The sequence below is a fragment of the Podarcis erhardii genome, assembly GCF_964252035.2.
Source record: "Podarcis erhardii genome assembly, chromosome: 4".
Lineage (NCBI taxonomy): Eukaryota > Metazoa > Chordata > Lepidosauria > Squamata > Lacertidae > Podarcis > Podarcis erhardii.
This window is the reverse complement of record NC_138508.1, coordinates 29,953,229-29,968,001: the sequence shown is the minus strand read 5'-3', so window position 1 is coordinate 29,968,001 and position 14,773 is coordinate 29,953,229. Positions and strand designations below refer to the sequence as shown.

General features: G+C 46.3%; 1 protein-coding gene across 3 annotated transcripts in view; it reads right to left on the bottom strand.

The window, feature by feature from the left end:
• The window catches only part of NBEA (neurobeachin), a 350,651-nt gene that overhangs the window by 149,686 nt on the left and 186,192 nt on the right, over nucleotides 1-14,773 (bottom strand). For all 3 annotated transcript variants that reach the window (XM_081860054.1, XM_081860055.1, XM_081860053.1), the window contains one exon: nucleotides 130-266. In XM_081860054.1, coding sequence (XP_081716180.1) covers nucleotides 130-266 — 137 coding nt within the window. The remainder of the gene's footprint in view (nucleotides 1-129; nucleotides 267-14,773) is intronic.

The following is a 14,773-nucleotide window of genomic DNA, read 5'->3' as shown; positions in this document are numbered from 1 at the left end:
TCTTAAATAAAACAGCCACGGAGTCAGACGAAGGGGGGCGCTTCCAGGCACTTGGTTCATGGTTATGGGAAACCTCCCCCTCCTCCCCCCAACCCCCACCCCCCACCCCAACTTGGGTCCTGTACTCACTTTAGGGTCGATCTTCTTGAAGGCCGGGTCTTCCTCGTCTACCTCGAAGTAGATCTCGGTGGTGGTGATGGAGAGGGTGCCCTTGGCCACTACCACCGGCGCGATGAGCTGGGCCGGCGTGCTGAGGACCACGGGGCCTGCAAGACAAGACGGAGCGGCGTGAGGAGGCTGCGAAAGAGAGGCCGGCTGCTTTGCCCGACGACAGCAGAGCGGAGCGAGGAAGCCGTCGGACTCAGGCGAAGGATGCCTACGGAGCGCTGCCGGGACACCTAGGCTTCAGGAAGCGGGACGCTGTGTGTGCCTGAACCTCAAAGGATGGTCGACGGACCATCGGAAGAGCAGGCCACTTTATAGGTCTTTCAAACTAAACAACACCCAAGAACTAGGTTGTGTTTAGGAAGATTGATTTGAGAATACTAGCGGGGTTCGGGTGGGGGGATCACAGCCCGCTGATGAAAATAGCCCCTCTCTTCCTATCTCGAAGCCCGATCCCATAAAGGTCGAGTGCAGGTCCCACTCAATTCAGTAAATTCACCGTTTGCACGTGTGTATGAAGAGCAGCCTAAGACGGGCAGCGAATATTTAGAAAAGCAGTGTCACGGAATAAAAATCAGGGGCTTCCAATAAAATATATTTAGATTTACGCTTCCTGTATCTAGTCATAAAATTACAATACAAATTATGCACCACACATATCGAATATGTTTTACTTCTTTTTTATTATTCTGGACGTTAGGCAATGCAGTGTTTTCTACATCATAAAACTATCTGCGAGACATCAGATGCCAGACGAGGGCTCTCTGTGTGAAGAAAATGCGTATGTGTGTAAAATAAAGTGCAGTCTTTATTGTGAAACAAACAGTTGTTATAAAGAAAACGATTTGTCTCCGCAAAGACGCCAGAAACAATCTCTCTCCCTCTGAAATTTATTGAAATGTTAATGCTGAGAGCATAATTACTCCAAAACAAAAATATTCAGAGTTATTCTAACTTGCTTACACGCATGTATATTCTACAGAATTCATCGGGATTTAGTCCCAAGTAAATGTGCACAGAATCGTAGCTCAAACCTGCAAGAAAACCCCGAAATTATTTGGGCATTTCTAGTGCTGTGCAACGCAATCCTCTGCAGGTTTCCTCGGGAGGCGGATCCGGCTGTATTCGGCGAGTCAGGCTGCCTAGTTAGGGTCCTGGCGACGGCAACCTTAGAGCCAAGCGCCATGGGGCTCCTCAGAGCAGGAGGACCAGTAATAGGAACCAGGCATCTGATGGTCTGACAAGCGTATGCCATAATAAATGTGTTAACATTTAAGGTGCCATGAGGCTCTTTGCTGTTTGCGGACCTTTATTACATTAACTCTAAGGAGACTTCCCATCCGGATCCTAAACGAACTTACTGGAAATTCCATCTCGAGATCTATGCAGATCGCATAAAAATAAATGCATGGAATAATGGGATATTGAGCCAATATGGATAAATAAACCGAGACATCTATTCAAATAACATGAAATGCAATACACTGATGCCACATTTTAGAAACTGGGAAATAATAAGGCATAGTATTATCTGGCTGCTGGTATTGTTGTTGTTTTTTCCTTTAGGTGCTGAGACTGTTGATTCCGTGTGTGTGTGAAATGTTGTGCTCGGTCGGATTTGGTTTCTGGTGTCTCTCCAGCAGCCTTTCCCCGGCTTCTTTTCTGTGGGGAAGGCAGCTGAGGTAGGGGCTGGCTGGCTGGCGCTCGGTCCGACCACCATTTGAGCTGCCAAGCTCTGCCCTCCTCCAGGGCCCAGTCTCCTGCCTCTACGGATCCCCTTCCTACCCGCCACTTAGCCCGGCCTCAGCCCGTCTCTCGGCCTGACGGAGAGCGGGGCAGGCCTCATTTCAGCGCCAACTTCCCTCCCTTCCAAGCATCGCCTCCTTCCCTCCTCTCCACCCAGCCCTAGGCAACGCTCGGCTTCCCGCCTCTGACAGCTCTCAAGCCAGCCCACCAGGGGCTGGATAATATGGAGACAAACTCTATTTTCGTTCATTTTCTTGTTTTCCCCGCGCCTAATAGGCCAGCCTGGCCTCTTCACCCCGGTCAGCTGATGCGGACCATACGCGCGGGGCTTGGGCATCGCCCTTGCTCCGTCCTCCCTGCCGCCTCCCCCTCCGGCCGGACAGCGCCAGTGGCGCTCGGCGAGCGAGCGAGCGAGCAAGCAGGCCGGCAAGCGGGCCGCCCTCCTGGCCGGCGGGGCTCCTGCTTAGGGCAGCGGATCGATCCGAAACGGCGCTTTAAAGGCTCATCAATCTTAATCTCGGTCGCTCGAGTAATTACGCGCGATTCTCTCGTGCGATTACAAGTGGATTTGGGTTTCGATTCCCCCGGCCCCTCGCCTTTGTGCGTAATGGCAGGCCGAGCTCTCCAGGCAGCAACAGCAGCAGCTCCCGGGCCCTGCTGCTGCTGCTTCTCTCCGCCCCTCTGCGATCACCACCCGGCCCCTCTCCTCTCCCCGCCCCCGTCTGCCTTTAACCCTTCCTCGCCACCCGAGCGCCGGGGCTTTACAGGCCTCGGCGAGAAAATAAAAAAAAAGTCCCTTAAAGATGATGCAGTTGGGGAGCCGCGTGATAGTCGATCATGATAAGAAGGCGTTTAGTGGGCCTTGCGCGCTCCCAGAAGGAAGATCAGCTAGTTAACCCAATTACCTCCCGGCTCCCCGCTTGTTATATGGGCAAAATAAAAAGGAAGTGGCTGGTAGTTCGCGGTCAGGAGGCCAGAGACTATAACAAGAAATCTTTTTCTTCATCGAGAGAGAGAGAGAGAATGCCTAAATCTTTTGTGTGCGGGGCGTGGGTGCGCAAGGGAGAATGACAGTGGCGAGCCGGGTTTAATTTTCAGAATGGCTGCTGGAAATAAGTGCATCGCGGAGATTTCCGAGGAAAAGGCCTGCGAGGAACCCCTCACACTTCCAAGCGCTCTGAACAAACGACCTTGTGAAATCCTATACGAGCCTGAACTAGGCAAAAACAGCTACCACTCAAACCAGCGGCGTTTCGAAGGATCACAAGATGTTTCCATTAACTTTTTTTTCTCCGCGAAAGGGAAGAAAGCGGTGGGGGGGGTGTTACTTAGCAGCATGAATATTCCTGATTAGTTCATTATCAAAACCCATGTAAGTAAGCAAGCCTTGATATTATCCCAGCGAGGAGGTATCAGAGATGGAAAGCAGAGTCAGCACTCAGGGCCCTTGTGTCTGAGGGTGGTGTGTTAAGTACTGGTCCTTTTACCCAGCCACCACCCCTTGCTTTGGGCTTCGCCAGCCCATTGCTTCTGCCATCCCCCCGAACCAGAAGGCAGCTGCTTCCTGCTCCCCAACAAAAAGTGGGTGACTGAGCGGTGGCTGCAAGGAGCTACTTCCTTGCTTTGATCACTGACCATCTCTTATCTGGCTCATACAGGGGAAAGACATTTGGCCCAGTGGCGGCACCTGAAGAAAGTGCAATGAAAGATGGTGGCTGCTCTTTGCAAGAACATCTGTATCTCTCTCATTTACCCCCTGCCCGGGTCTGCTGGAGAGTGGGGACTGGGCCCTGGAGGGCCACCCAGGGAGAGGTGGCAAGAGCAACCACCACTCCACTTGCTTGCTTGGCCCTCTCTTGCTGGGTGGGGTGGTAGGGAAGAGTCCAGTAAGGGAAATCCACATAGAATCATGGAATTGTAAAGTTGGAAGGGACCACGGAGTCATCTAGGCTAATCCCCTGGGATGCAGGAATACTTTGCCCAACATGGGACTCAAACCCACAACCCTGACATGCTCTACCAAGTGATACTTTCCTTACTGTTGGTTTATGGTCCCTTTCCTATGGAACATGGTGGAATGCCCAAACCGGGAAGTTGCGTTAGACGTAATATTTTAGAATGGAAACCCTTCAAATATTATGTATTAACCCCTTCGCAGCCAGAACCCATCTGTAAGAGAGGAATGGCCAGGGCACAACAACTTCAGAGCTAACTAGATCTATCACTAGTGATGTATGGAAGTGAGAGCTGGACCATAAAGAAGGCTGATCGCCGAAGAATTGATGCTTTTGAATTATGGTGCTGGAGGAGACTGTTGAGAGTCCCATGGACTGCAAGAAGATCAAACCTATCCATTCTTAAGGAAATCAGCCCTGAGTGCTCACTGGAAGGACAGATCGTGAAGCTGAGGCCCCAATACGGAGGGCACAAGGAGAAGGGGACGACAGAGGACGAGATGGTTGGACAGTGTTCTCGAAGCTACAAACATGAGCCTGACCAAACTGTGGGAGGCAGTGGAAGACAGGAGTGCCTGGCGTGCTCTGGTCCATGGGGTCACGAAGAGTCGGACACGACTAAACGACTAAACAACAACAGATCTATCACATTCACAAGTCACATATATAATACAAACCACAAAAATATTCCACAGAACTACCTGCTCTGGGTCATAAACAGAGTAAATGCTCTGGAATGTTAACTTCTGAGCTCGCCTAATTATCCATATCCACCAGTCACACATAGCTAGATGGATTTCATGCATTAAGCCACAAAACCTGCTCAGAAAACAAGTTCCAATACCTCTTCAGGGCTGTAAATGATATTCTGGAAAAATGACATGGAACACCAACTTCTCAGTTAGGCATACTATCCCAGTTTACAGATGGGATTCATTCCACAATACACAAAACGACTAGGGAAACCATGCTCTGAACTCCTGTAATTTGTGCCTAGCTAGGAATTCTTACCAGCCCCCTGGCCGCTGCATTTTGCAACTGCTGTAGCTTTGGAACAGTCTTCAAGGGTTCATGTATAATGCAGGCTTCATGTATAATGCAGTACTATAGTCCATGGGGTCTCTGGTCCATGGGGTCATGAAGAGTCGGACACGACTAAACGACTAAACAACAACAACATAGTCCAGCCCTGAGGTTACCAGAGCATGCAGCACTAGAGCCAGACCATCTCTGTCCTAGTTACTAAAGCCAGCTTCCAGTGGCAGCGTTTGGTCTAGGAGCATTTTTAAGCTTCAAACCTGTTATTTCTATGGCAGTGCCACTCCAAACTGAACAGGTTGTTTACTCATTTCCCACAGGTGAGAGCCTGCAACACGCAACATCTCCATTTTGTCTGGAATCAAATTTCAATTTATTGGTCCACATCAAGCACCTGAACTGCATTTTCTGATTCAGGTGGTAAAGCAACATAGAGTTCAAGGTCATCAGCTGATACCTCACTCCAACTCCCCTGATGACATCCTCCAACAGCTTCTCATATGTTGAATAACATGAGAGCCAAGAGTGATCCCTGCGGGTCACCAAACTTCTATGATGTCAAGTTATAGTTCAACATTGATAAGTCTCTGGAAGCATGAAGGTAGGAGTGAAACAACAGCAGTCTGGTGCAGAGGGGGCTCCATTTCCAACCCATGAAACTGCTCCAAGCTATGGTGTGCAGTTTCAAATGCCTACAAGGTAGCACTAGGACGACCATGGCAGCTTTGGTGCCATAACTGGGCCTGAACCCAGACTGTAATCCACTTCTTCCAAGCACACCTGTAAGTTGAACTGACACAAAAATCTTGAGCATCATGCCTAAAAGGGATTGTTAGCAATTGGGCAATAGTTATTCAACAGTTCTAAGTCCAGGAAGGTCCTCTGAAGGAGAGGACACAACACTATATCTTTAAAAGCCAATGGTACCCCATCCTGCAACATGGCATTCACGACTCCCTGGACCTATGCTGTTAAAACCCCTCAGGTTCACTCTCGTACATCACAATGGGCAAAAGTTGAAAGGACAAGTGATCAGTCAGACCCTCTTCCATGCAGTTTGTCAACATCAGGCTGCAACAATTTAAACTCATCCAAGTAAACTGGAGCAGATGGTGCTCTAGACACCTCTGGATTAGTCCAGATAGTGGCATCTGATAGTAAGCCCATAAAACAATACAATTAAACAATTTTTAAAAAATCAGGCTTTTAATTCAGTGCTTGAAAAAAGTACAACGATAAACAATATACTCAGCAGTAAGAGCAAATGAACATTTGCTTATCACTTAGAGGTAAGTTCAAGATATGGTTAGACTACAGCTCCCATGATTCCTGGCCACTGGACTTGTGGCTGGGGCTGATGGGAGTTGAAGTGCAGAAACATCTGAAGGGTACCAGGTTGACTATCCTAGATTTATAACCAATGTTTTCTACAGACCTGCACACTTTGAAGAACCCCGTATCTATTTGGCTGGAATAAATATAAGGCATATCAAGAGATTTATCAGATTATGTCCTTCCAAGATTTCTTAAATCCACAATCTGCATCCTTCTTAATTTTCACCTTTCTAGGGTATTCCCAGTGCTGATAGCCTATCCCCTCAAACAATACTGTACCTGATTATGTGAGTCTCATCTCTGGAGTTAAAACTGTAAAAATTGCAACCTTTGCCTTATGTGCAGAGGTGCACTGGTCTCAGTGGCTATTCCTATAGGAGAACTCAACCCCCTCTACTGAAACGAAAGGGTTAATAGCATAGTCAATAGATATCCAAGAAGACTTCACTTTTCTCAGGGTGAGCAAGGAGAGACGATGCAAATGACATGGCTAAACTAGACTGCACGAGACTGATTAGCCAGAAACTGTTTTGTTGTCTTTATCACACCAACTGATGACCTCCCTCTTAATTTGCTTTTATAACTGTCTTGAATAAACTTTACGTAATTGGACTGCTTCATTGGAGTGTATTTTAAAAAGCACTCCCTGGTCGAATTCCGCCTCGCTGCCACCACTTGAGGTACCCTGCTGGCTTTAGCACATAGGAAGAGGAGAGGTCAGGCTTAGGCTTGGCTAGGAGTTTCCGCTATTGCTTCGCAAATATGCCCTACCCGTGGCGTTGCGCACTTTCTCCCAACTTAGGCAGAAAAAAGTAAAGTAGAGGGCGTGTTGCCAGGGTCCAGCTTGTAGGATTGGCGTTGGAACGGTGGCTGCTCCTCCAGCCCCTTAGAAAAGGGCCTGCAGGAGGAGATCATAGGATCCGGGAACGCGTCCAGCGCACAAGCTGCCAGGCAAAGGCAGGGGCGACTGCTCAAAGGTCAAGCAGCTTCTACCTGCGCGCTCTCCGAGAAAGGGAGGACGATCTGCGCTGGGCACGCGGAGGGACAGCGCAAGTGAGGAGGTGGCAGATGCCCCCTTCCCAGTTGTCCCTTGGCATTACAGCGGGATGGATTGGGCCTTCTGGGTGAGGTTAGCAAAAGGACAGGGATCCAAAGGCACTTGGCGCCCCTCCCCCACATCATAACCTGAGTGTAACATTTCACATATTTCACTCGCAGCCTCTGAAGCGCCCCCCTCCCGCCCGCCCGCTGAAAAGGCACCGAATGAAACGCTCCTTCTTAATAGTGTGTCATTTTTACACTTGTCCTTTGGAAATCTCCAATTACAAGTCCCAATACCACGGCACATTTAAGGAGCGCGGAGTCTTTTTGTTCGAGCCTTCAGGGAGCAAACCCGCCACTGAGAGAATACGAAATTAATCCACTCCAGCTATAGAGCGAGAGGATTATGTTCTAATCCCCTTTGGGAGAGGCTCTGGATTTTAAGGATCCGACATTAAAATGTTTACACCAGGCGTAATCAAAATAGTGCAGCTTCTCCATATGGCCCCGAGATAGCAGCGCGGCATTGGCTCCGCTTCCCAAACGGCTCCCCAAAACAATAACGCGGCGCACCGGGCATGGACGGGATGGAGAGCGCGGAGAGCGCGCCAGGCGCTGCCGATCCAAGCAATTCCACCCCTTTGGGGAGGGGGGGAAGCGCCACACTCCCAAGTCCAAAACAGCAGGGGAAAGAAGTGAGACCCCGCCACCCCCACCCACTTATCGGCACAAGCTTGAGCGCTGCCCCTGCGGAGCCAGGAGCCGCTTTCCACGTCCACCGAGACCGTGCCAAATCGCGCCACGGAGCTGCAGATGCTCCCACCTGCGCCCGCCCGGCCCCGGCGGCCGTGACTGGTCCAGGGAGGCCCGTCCGCTTTGTTGTCCCTCGGCGGACGGAAGAACAAAGGGCGGCAGGCCGAGGCGAGCCGCCGCGCCGGGGCTTGGACGGAGGATCCCCGCTTGGGCTCCAGCAGCCCAGCCGAAGAAGCGACATGCGGAGCGGCGGAGCGGCGCCAGGGCGCACAGAGCTCGCAGCGCGCAGCCAAAGGGCCCCGGGGCGAGTGACGCCTGGGGAACACGCGCGCCGCGTCTCCAGAAAGAAACGGCGAGATCGACCTTTAGACATCTTTTAGACAAAACACACACAAGAGTAACAGGGAAGAAAGAGTCGGGTATAGATTCAGGAGGCAACACCTTCTGAATTTCGTTTGGCTTGTTGGAAGACTTCTAATGAAGGTCGGTCGATGCAAACTAAATTGTACAAGCTCACACAGCTTAAAGAGCAGAAGCCACGAGGGAGTTGTTCGACCTGAGCCCCACTGAATTCCTGGTGTGCATTGCCAGGTATGGATTGTAGCCTAAGGCAGCAGTTCGGGGCACAAGACCCACCGAACTCATTGGGAATTACTTCCGGGAAAACAAAGACAGGATTAGTTCTGCTAAAGACGGGAGCACTTTCTCTACAGTGCTCAACAGGATGTGCATTGGAAGTGCTACTGCTCAAGCCCTGCTGCGAATAAATGGAAACGCGGGTTGCACAGAAGTAGCGCTTATTGGATCACTCCCTTTTCCTGTTAATCATTAGCTCCAATTTTATGTACCTGCCAGAACAGTGTTTCTAATTTCAGTGAAGGCATTTAAAGCATAAAATAGCTAATAAAGCAACTAAATAGTACCGGACCTCTTGGTGCTATTGCAATTAAATTCTGCAGATGGCTTTACACATATTAATCCACCAGTATGGTTTTGCAGGGTTTGTTTAAAAAAGAAAGTTTTAACAAGCTGCTATGTTCCAGGGCAGTATCAAATCATTTAATAAATAGGTAATAAGGATTTTTTATAAAGTTAAAATAATTTAGGCACTTTAGAATCAAATGCTTCTTTTAACTAAAACAAAAAACAAAAATAAGCTGACCCTGAAAAGACATGTTTCAGAAGAACAATAAATTTCCAAAGTTTTAATGAACTTGGGATGTAAGATCGACTTTTGTCTCTAAAAAAAAAGTCAACCTGAAATAGTCAATTTCCCCAGATTACTATATTAAAATTGGCATTTAAAAATTGTTCAAGACTAAAAAGAAGACAGCTGAAGAACAAAATAATTTTCAGAAACAACCCAGATGTGAAGACGTTTCCCCCAAAATGACAAGGTATAGAACTTATGGTCCATTTTCACATGGGATACCTACTGGTGGACTGCCAAACCACATCAAGCACTGTTAACTAGAAGCAACAGGATTTGCTTCTAAATAAGTAACTTTAAGATCAAGGTGCTATTTAGTTTAGAACAAACTTTTTAGGGCTTCAGTTGTAACCACACTTAACTGGGAGTAAGCCCCACTGAATAAGATTTCACTCCTGTGCAGGGCATGGTTTAGGATTACGCTGTAAGTCATTTTGAAAATCTATATATACAACCAGCAAGATTCTAGGCTTACTATATTGTAAAGTGGCAAGAATTAGAAGGGTGGGAGAATGTAAAGACAGTGTCAATGAACTTGTATAAAAGCCTAACAGCATATTCTTCTACAAGATGTAGACACACAGGGAACAATCTATCCACTGCACATGTAGTGTTCACATAGAGAAGACTGCCATAGGCTCAGAACCGTATTTCTCCCCTCATCTACAGAAATACAGGTGTGAACACAAATGCACAAATGGGATAGTAAGGGGAATCAAAGGAGCATGTCTGCCGCCAATATCCCCATCTGGCACTTTGTTTTCTGTCAATGTTACTCAGCATGAGAAACATGTATCGGGGCAAAAAGAATGGTTGGATGGGATAAGGGAGGTGTGCACAGACCATTAATTCCATATTTGCATTGTCCCAGTATGTGAGGGAGAGTGAGAATGGAGAGACAGGGCTCTACTGAGCCTTTGAGAATACTCTGTGAAGACGCTATGTCCATGGTCTGGATCCTGCACTTCATTTTTATTTTTGCTACTATTATGTACTTACTTGGGAGAATTTCTTGGAAATATGTTTTATTTGTATCAAATGAAATTAATTGTTCCTCAGTATAGTTTGTAAAGCTATGGATAGTTTACAAAACAAAGGAAAAATGCAAAACATAAACTAGTTAGATGATGGAGAATTCCCTTGCTGTGTGAACAGTATTTTTAAAGAAAAATAGTCAACAAATAAAATAAGTAATATTCACTAACATGTAGTCTGTAAAGTAACGGTTATAGAAAACAATGAACTCTAAGCTCATGCAGAAATTCTAAGAATATGTAACACACCACAATTTCACTATTTTTGTTCTTTAATATTAAGATCAAGTGGAATTTGACTTTTGGCTGCATAACTGGTGAAATTTAAGTTTTCAAGAACTTATTTCCACCCATCTGTATCAAAAGCAAAAACTAAAGATTTCCAGCAACTCTGTTCCTGACAAACTGGCGAATAAACAGCTTCAAAAATGAATTTATCAGTGATGTACACAATAAAATTAACTGTGCAAAAGTGCAAAAAAAGACTATTCAGCATTAAAGAGGAAAATCTACCACATGGTGTATGCATAGTCTAGATTTCAAGGGTAACTTGCATATAAATTCAGGAGCCTGTTATTTCTTCACACTTACACATACTGTAAGCATTTCCTCTCAATATATTTATATTGCTGCAGACATTGGGACATACCTTTGCTATATATACTTGAAGGCATCTACTGAGTTGTGCTTATTTTAGTAAATTATGGCTATTTTTCTCCCCTGCAGCAGGCTCATATAGTTATTTGCTCATTAAAACAACTTAAATCGTACTGCAGAGCCAACATACACTATAGTTTTGCCCCATGACACTGTGAAAAATGTTGGTTCTTCCTTTCTAGAGCAGATAAAGTTGAAACAATGCTTTTGAACTGTGCTAAAAACTAACAGTTCACATGGATTTAACATGGTTGTGGACAAAGTTAAAAGCCCCTCTCATCTGATGCCAGGTGATCATGTATCAGCAATGGCCAAGAACTACTTTTAATCATCTGCATCTGGCACAGAAACTGTGACCATTTTGGATAAAGAGTTTCCTATAAGATTCTAGATTTGTTCTTTTGTCCTCTCAACGTTTTACAGGAACATGAGTGAAAAATATCCTTATAACGTTTTTGGTAAGTGATGATAGATGAGCTAAGGCTGGGCCAGAAAAAATGCAGCTTGCCTGCCAATCAAATTTCTGTATTCTGCTTTAGAACTTACACTCATGGCTGCCTACGGGGTTGCAGATGATAAAGGTACTACGGTCACTTGAAGCAGCCCTAAATGAAGTGGTGCATTGGAAAGGTCATTTCACATCTGCTGTATGGTACTAAGGCTGCGATCTTGTGGGGATAAACCCCAGTGAACTCGGTGAGACTTACTTCTGTGTAGAAATGCATAGGATTGTACTCTTAAGTAAAGACCCCTTACCTCCAATCAGAATATCATATCTGAAAGGGACAGAAATTTTAGCTTTTACCATTAAAGTGATGGTGGTGAATTAGTTAGCCACCATCTTCTAAATCATGAACACTTCTAAATTTTAAAACGAATATACCAATTCATACATGGCCATGAACTATTGTTAGTTCAGTCTTAGTCACATAAAATAGTGACTGAATAAACATGTTGAAAACACAGTATCTCTCTCTCTCTCTCTCTCTCTCTCTCTCTCTCTCTCTCTCTGTGTGTGTGTGTGTGTATTCTCATTATAAAACATCCTGAAATAGAACATGGGGAAAAAATCAAACTGCTGGACAAAAGCACCTGTCTTTCTATTCTTTATACTATATTTTCACAGAACCTCTTGGTAAGTTTGCCTTTATTATTTAATTTCTGCCATTTTTGCCTCTAAGGAACATTTCAATATATTTTAATGTGGATGTTAGTATCAGAGTAGGAAATAGATGCATCATCTCACATAAGAAGGGCTCATGGATGTACAAGTTGTAGGGATGTCCATTGGCTCTGTGTGTACCCCAAATAATGAGACAAATTGAAGTGATTCTGCACTAGCCTCCACCTGATTCAGTCACTGTCCATAAGCAGCCAAGACTTCACTCTTGCATCCTATGCTATGCTTCCACCCAGTCAACACAGTCACGTATAAAAGTATTTTCAGTGGTTGCCGCAACTGAACAGTTCTGCTAGCACAAAGACTTTTAGTGGCCCGACCAAATTTCCTCACCCTCTCTTCTCCCCGTGCACACCCTAAATCTGCTCTGGAGGTGAGTGATCCCTCAGAACAGGGAACTAAATGTCAATGAGCTAGTGAAACTGTTTAGTTGAATACTGCCCTCGGTTTGGGGGAAATGGCGAACTTCCAGATGTTTTTCATTTGGGCTCATTTTCAACGAATGGAGTTGTGTTGTTAGGGGGAAGGAGAGGCTGGAATGATAGCTTAGTTGATGTTTTCTGAGTTGTTTCAAACAGCACATTTTCAAATAGCCCTACACCAGGGATCAGCAAACTAAGGCCCATAGGCCGGAAGTGGCCCGCGGAGGTCGTTTGACCAGCCCACATCCCGAACCAAGCTGCCTGCTCATGTGCTACACTAAACCAGTGCAGTGTGGAGTGGGGACTTGCTTCCGCGGTGCCGAAAATATCATCTGCACATGCGCATGCGCTGAAAATTGTGAGTGCTCACATATGCACACGATCCAGCCCACGGAGGGATCTCCATGGGACCGATCCGGCCTAGGCAAGATAAACCTTGCTGTTCCCTGCCCTACACTGAACTAGAGGGCTTTCCAGTCTTCAGGATCGACTTTTAAGAAGTGCAAGGGCTGAAGCAGGAAAGTGCCAGGAAAGCCCTAGTGGGCACATGGGCCACATCTCTACATCTAAATCTGTGTTGCTAAAAATTGCTGAAGCTTGTCCAGAGGGAAATTTAAAAATTCACAAATCTTTAAACAAAAAAACCAAACAAATATTTCAATCATGTAAATATGCGTAGCCATTTAAGTAATTATCCAAGGAGGAATCACCTATTTCTTGCTCTGCTTGCCTCCCCCAATTCCTCCATCTGCCTTCAGGATGGACAGTCCCCACAGCAGTGTGCTAAGCCAGCTGTTCCTGCAGTTCTGTCCTGCCTTCAAGCTGGAAGCCAGAAAGACAGGAGGGAGCTGGAATCAGATAGAGATGGATAACATCCATCCCTCACTCCTCTCTCTCTGCTAAGAAACAAGACAGAAACCTCAGATATAACCTGGCACACCACACTACTGTCCCACTTTCTCTTTGGCTGCACAGCAGTGAGCTATAGTTTCCCTAAAACAGGAGCTCTGTTGAGGCTAGAGGTAAGAGCTAGACACGGATGCAGAAGACACAGAGCTCTGCTTTACTTGCCACCTCTCAAAACTGTCAGCCACCTGGATAGCAGGCAACAGAGTGGGAAAGAAAAAATGCCACCCAGCACCCAAAGAGGAGGATAGGAGAAGCTAAGTGAATGACTAATGAGACACTTACCTTTTGTGGTGGCAATACCTATGTGCACACAAAGGGCAAGGGAGCTAGTAGGTGGCAGACACCTGTGATGAGCCTGGGGTGGAATAGACAAAGGCAGGGACGCAATGCCACTGCAAGATGGGAGGTGTTTGTGCCACATCTTAATGAGTGCTACAAACAAGCTTGGAAAAGGGCCAACATGCCAAGGTACCAGAGAACCAAGAAAGCAATTTGCATAGGATAATTACAATGTTGCAGCTTTCTACAGCAAGTATCATACACCTGAATAGTTACTAAATGTTTTTCTTTCTTTCTTTATTACGGTATTTCCCAGTAAATCAACCATTAGACTTTTCCCTAGCCGAAGAAGAGTTCACAGTCAATTTATGGATTTAAAAAAACAAAAGAATGTTACAGAACCCAGAATCACTTGGGATCTTAGTGCAGGTGCAGAGTTTCTTATTCAGTCTGCATAGCACACTGTCACCTACCATTTTGGAAAAGAGGGGGGAATCCTTAAAAGATCTATGCACATGTGTGCAACTGACACAATTTTAAACTTAGGGTTTTGCTTTTAAAGCTCAGAGTGGGTGTACCCGCTGGCACTAGTATGCCAACACAGCTGTACAAAATGAATTGGCTCTTATAAATTAGTCCAAAGTATTGCATGGGCGCTTGTGCTGTGGCACTGGGAAGGGGGATGAGTGAAAAGGGCAGGTTTGCTACCTGGGCAGTGGTGCAGACTTGCTTATTGGACAGCAGCTGACCATTTTAAAATTTCACACCTTCATTCTCCCATCTGGAGGAGAAAACAGAATTGTTAGGACAGGAGAAGACTGATGGAAAGAGATCCTCCTGCCAACTTATTCTGAACAGAACAAGAGAAAATGGACACCGGGCAGAAAAGACTTGGGAAGACAGAGCTTATGGTTTGGAAAAATGGGAAGTTTTCTTTTGGGGGACGGGCAGCAGAGGGAAGCGTTAACTGGGGGCATGAATTATTGGAGACACTTGGGCCAGCCAGATTTCCCTGGAAACTCAAAGATGACAGCTTTCCCCTATTTTCC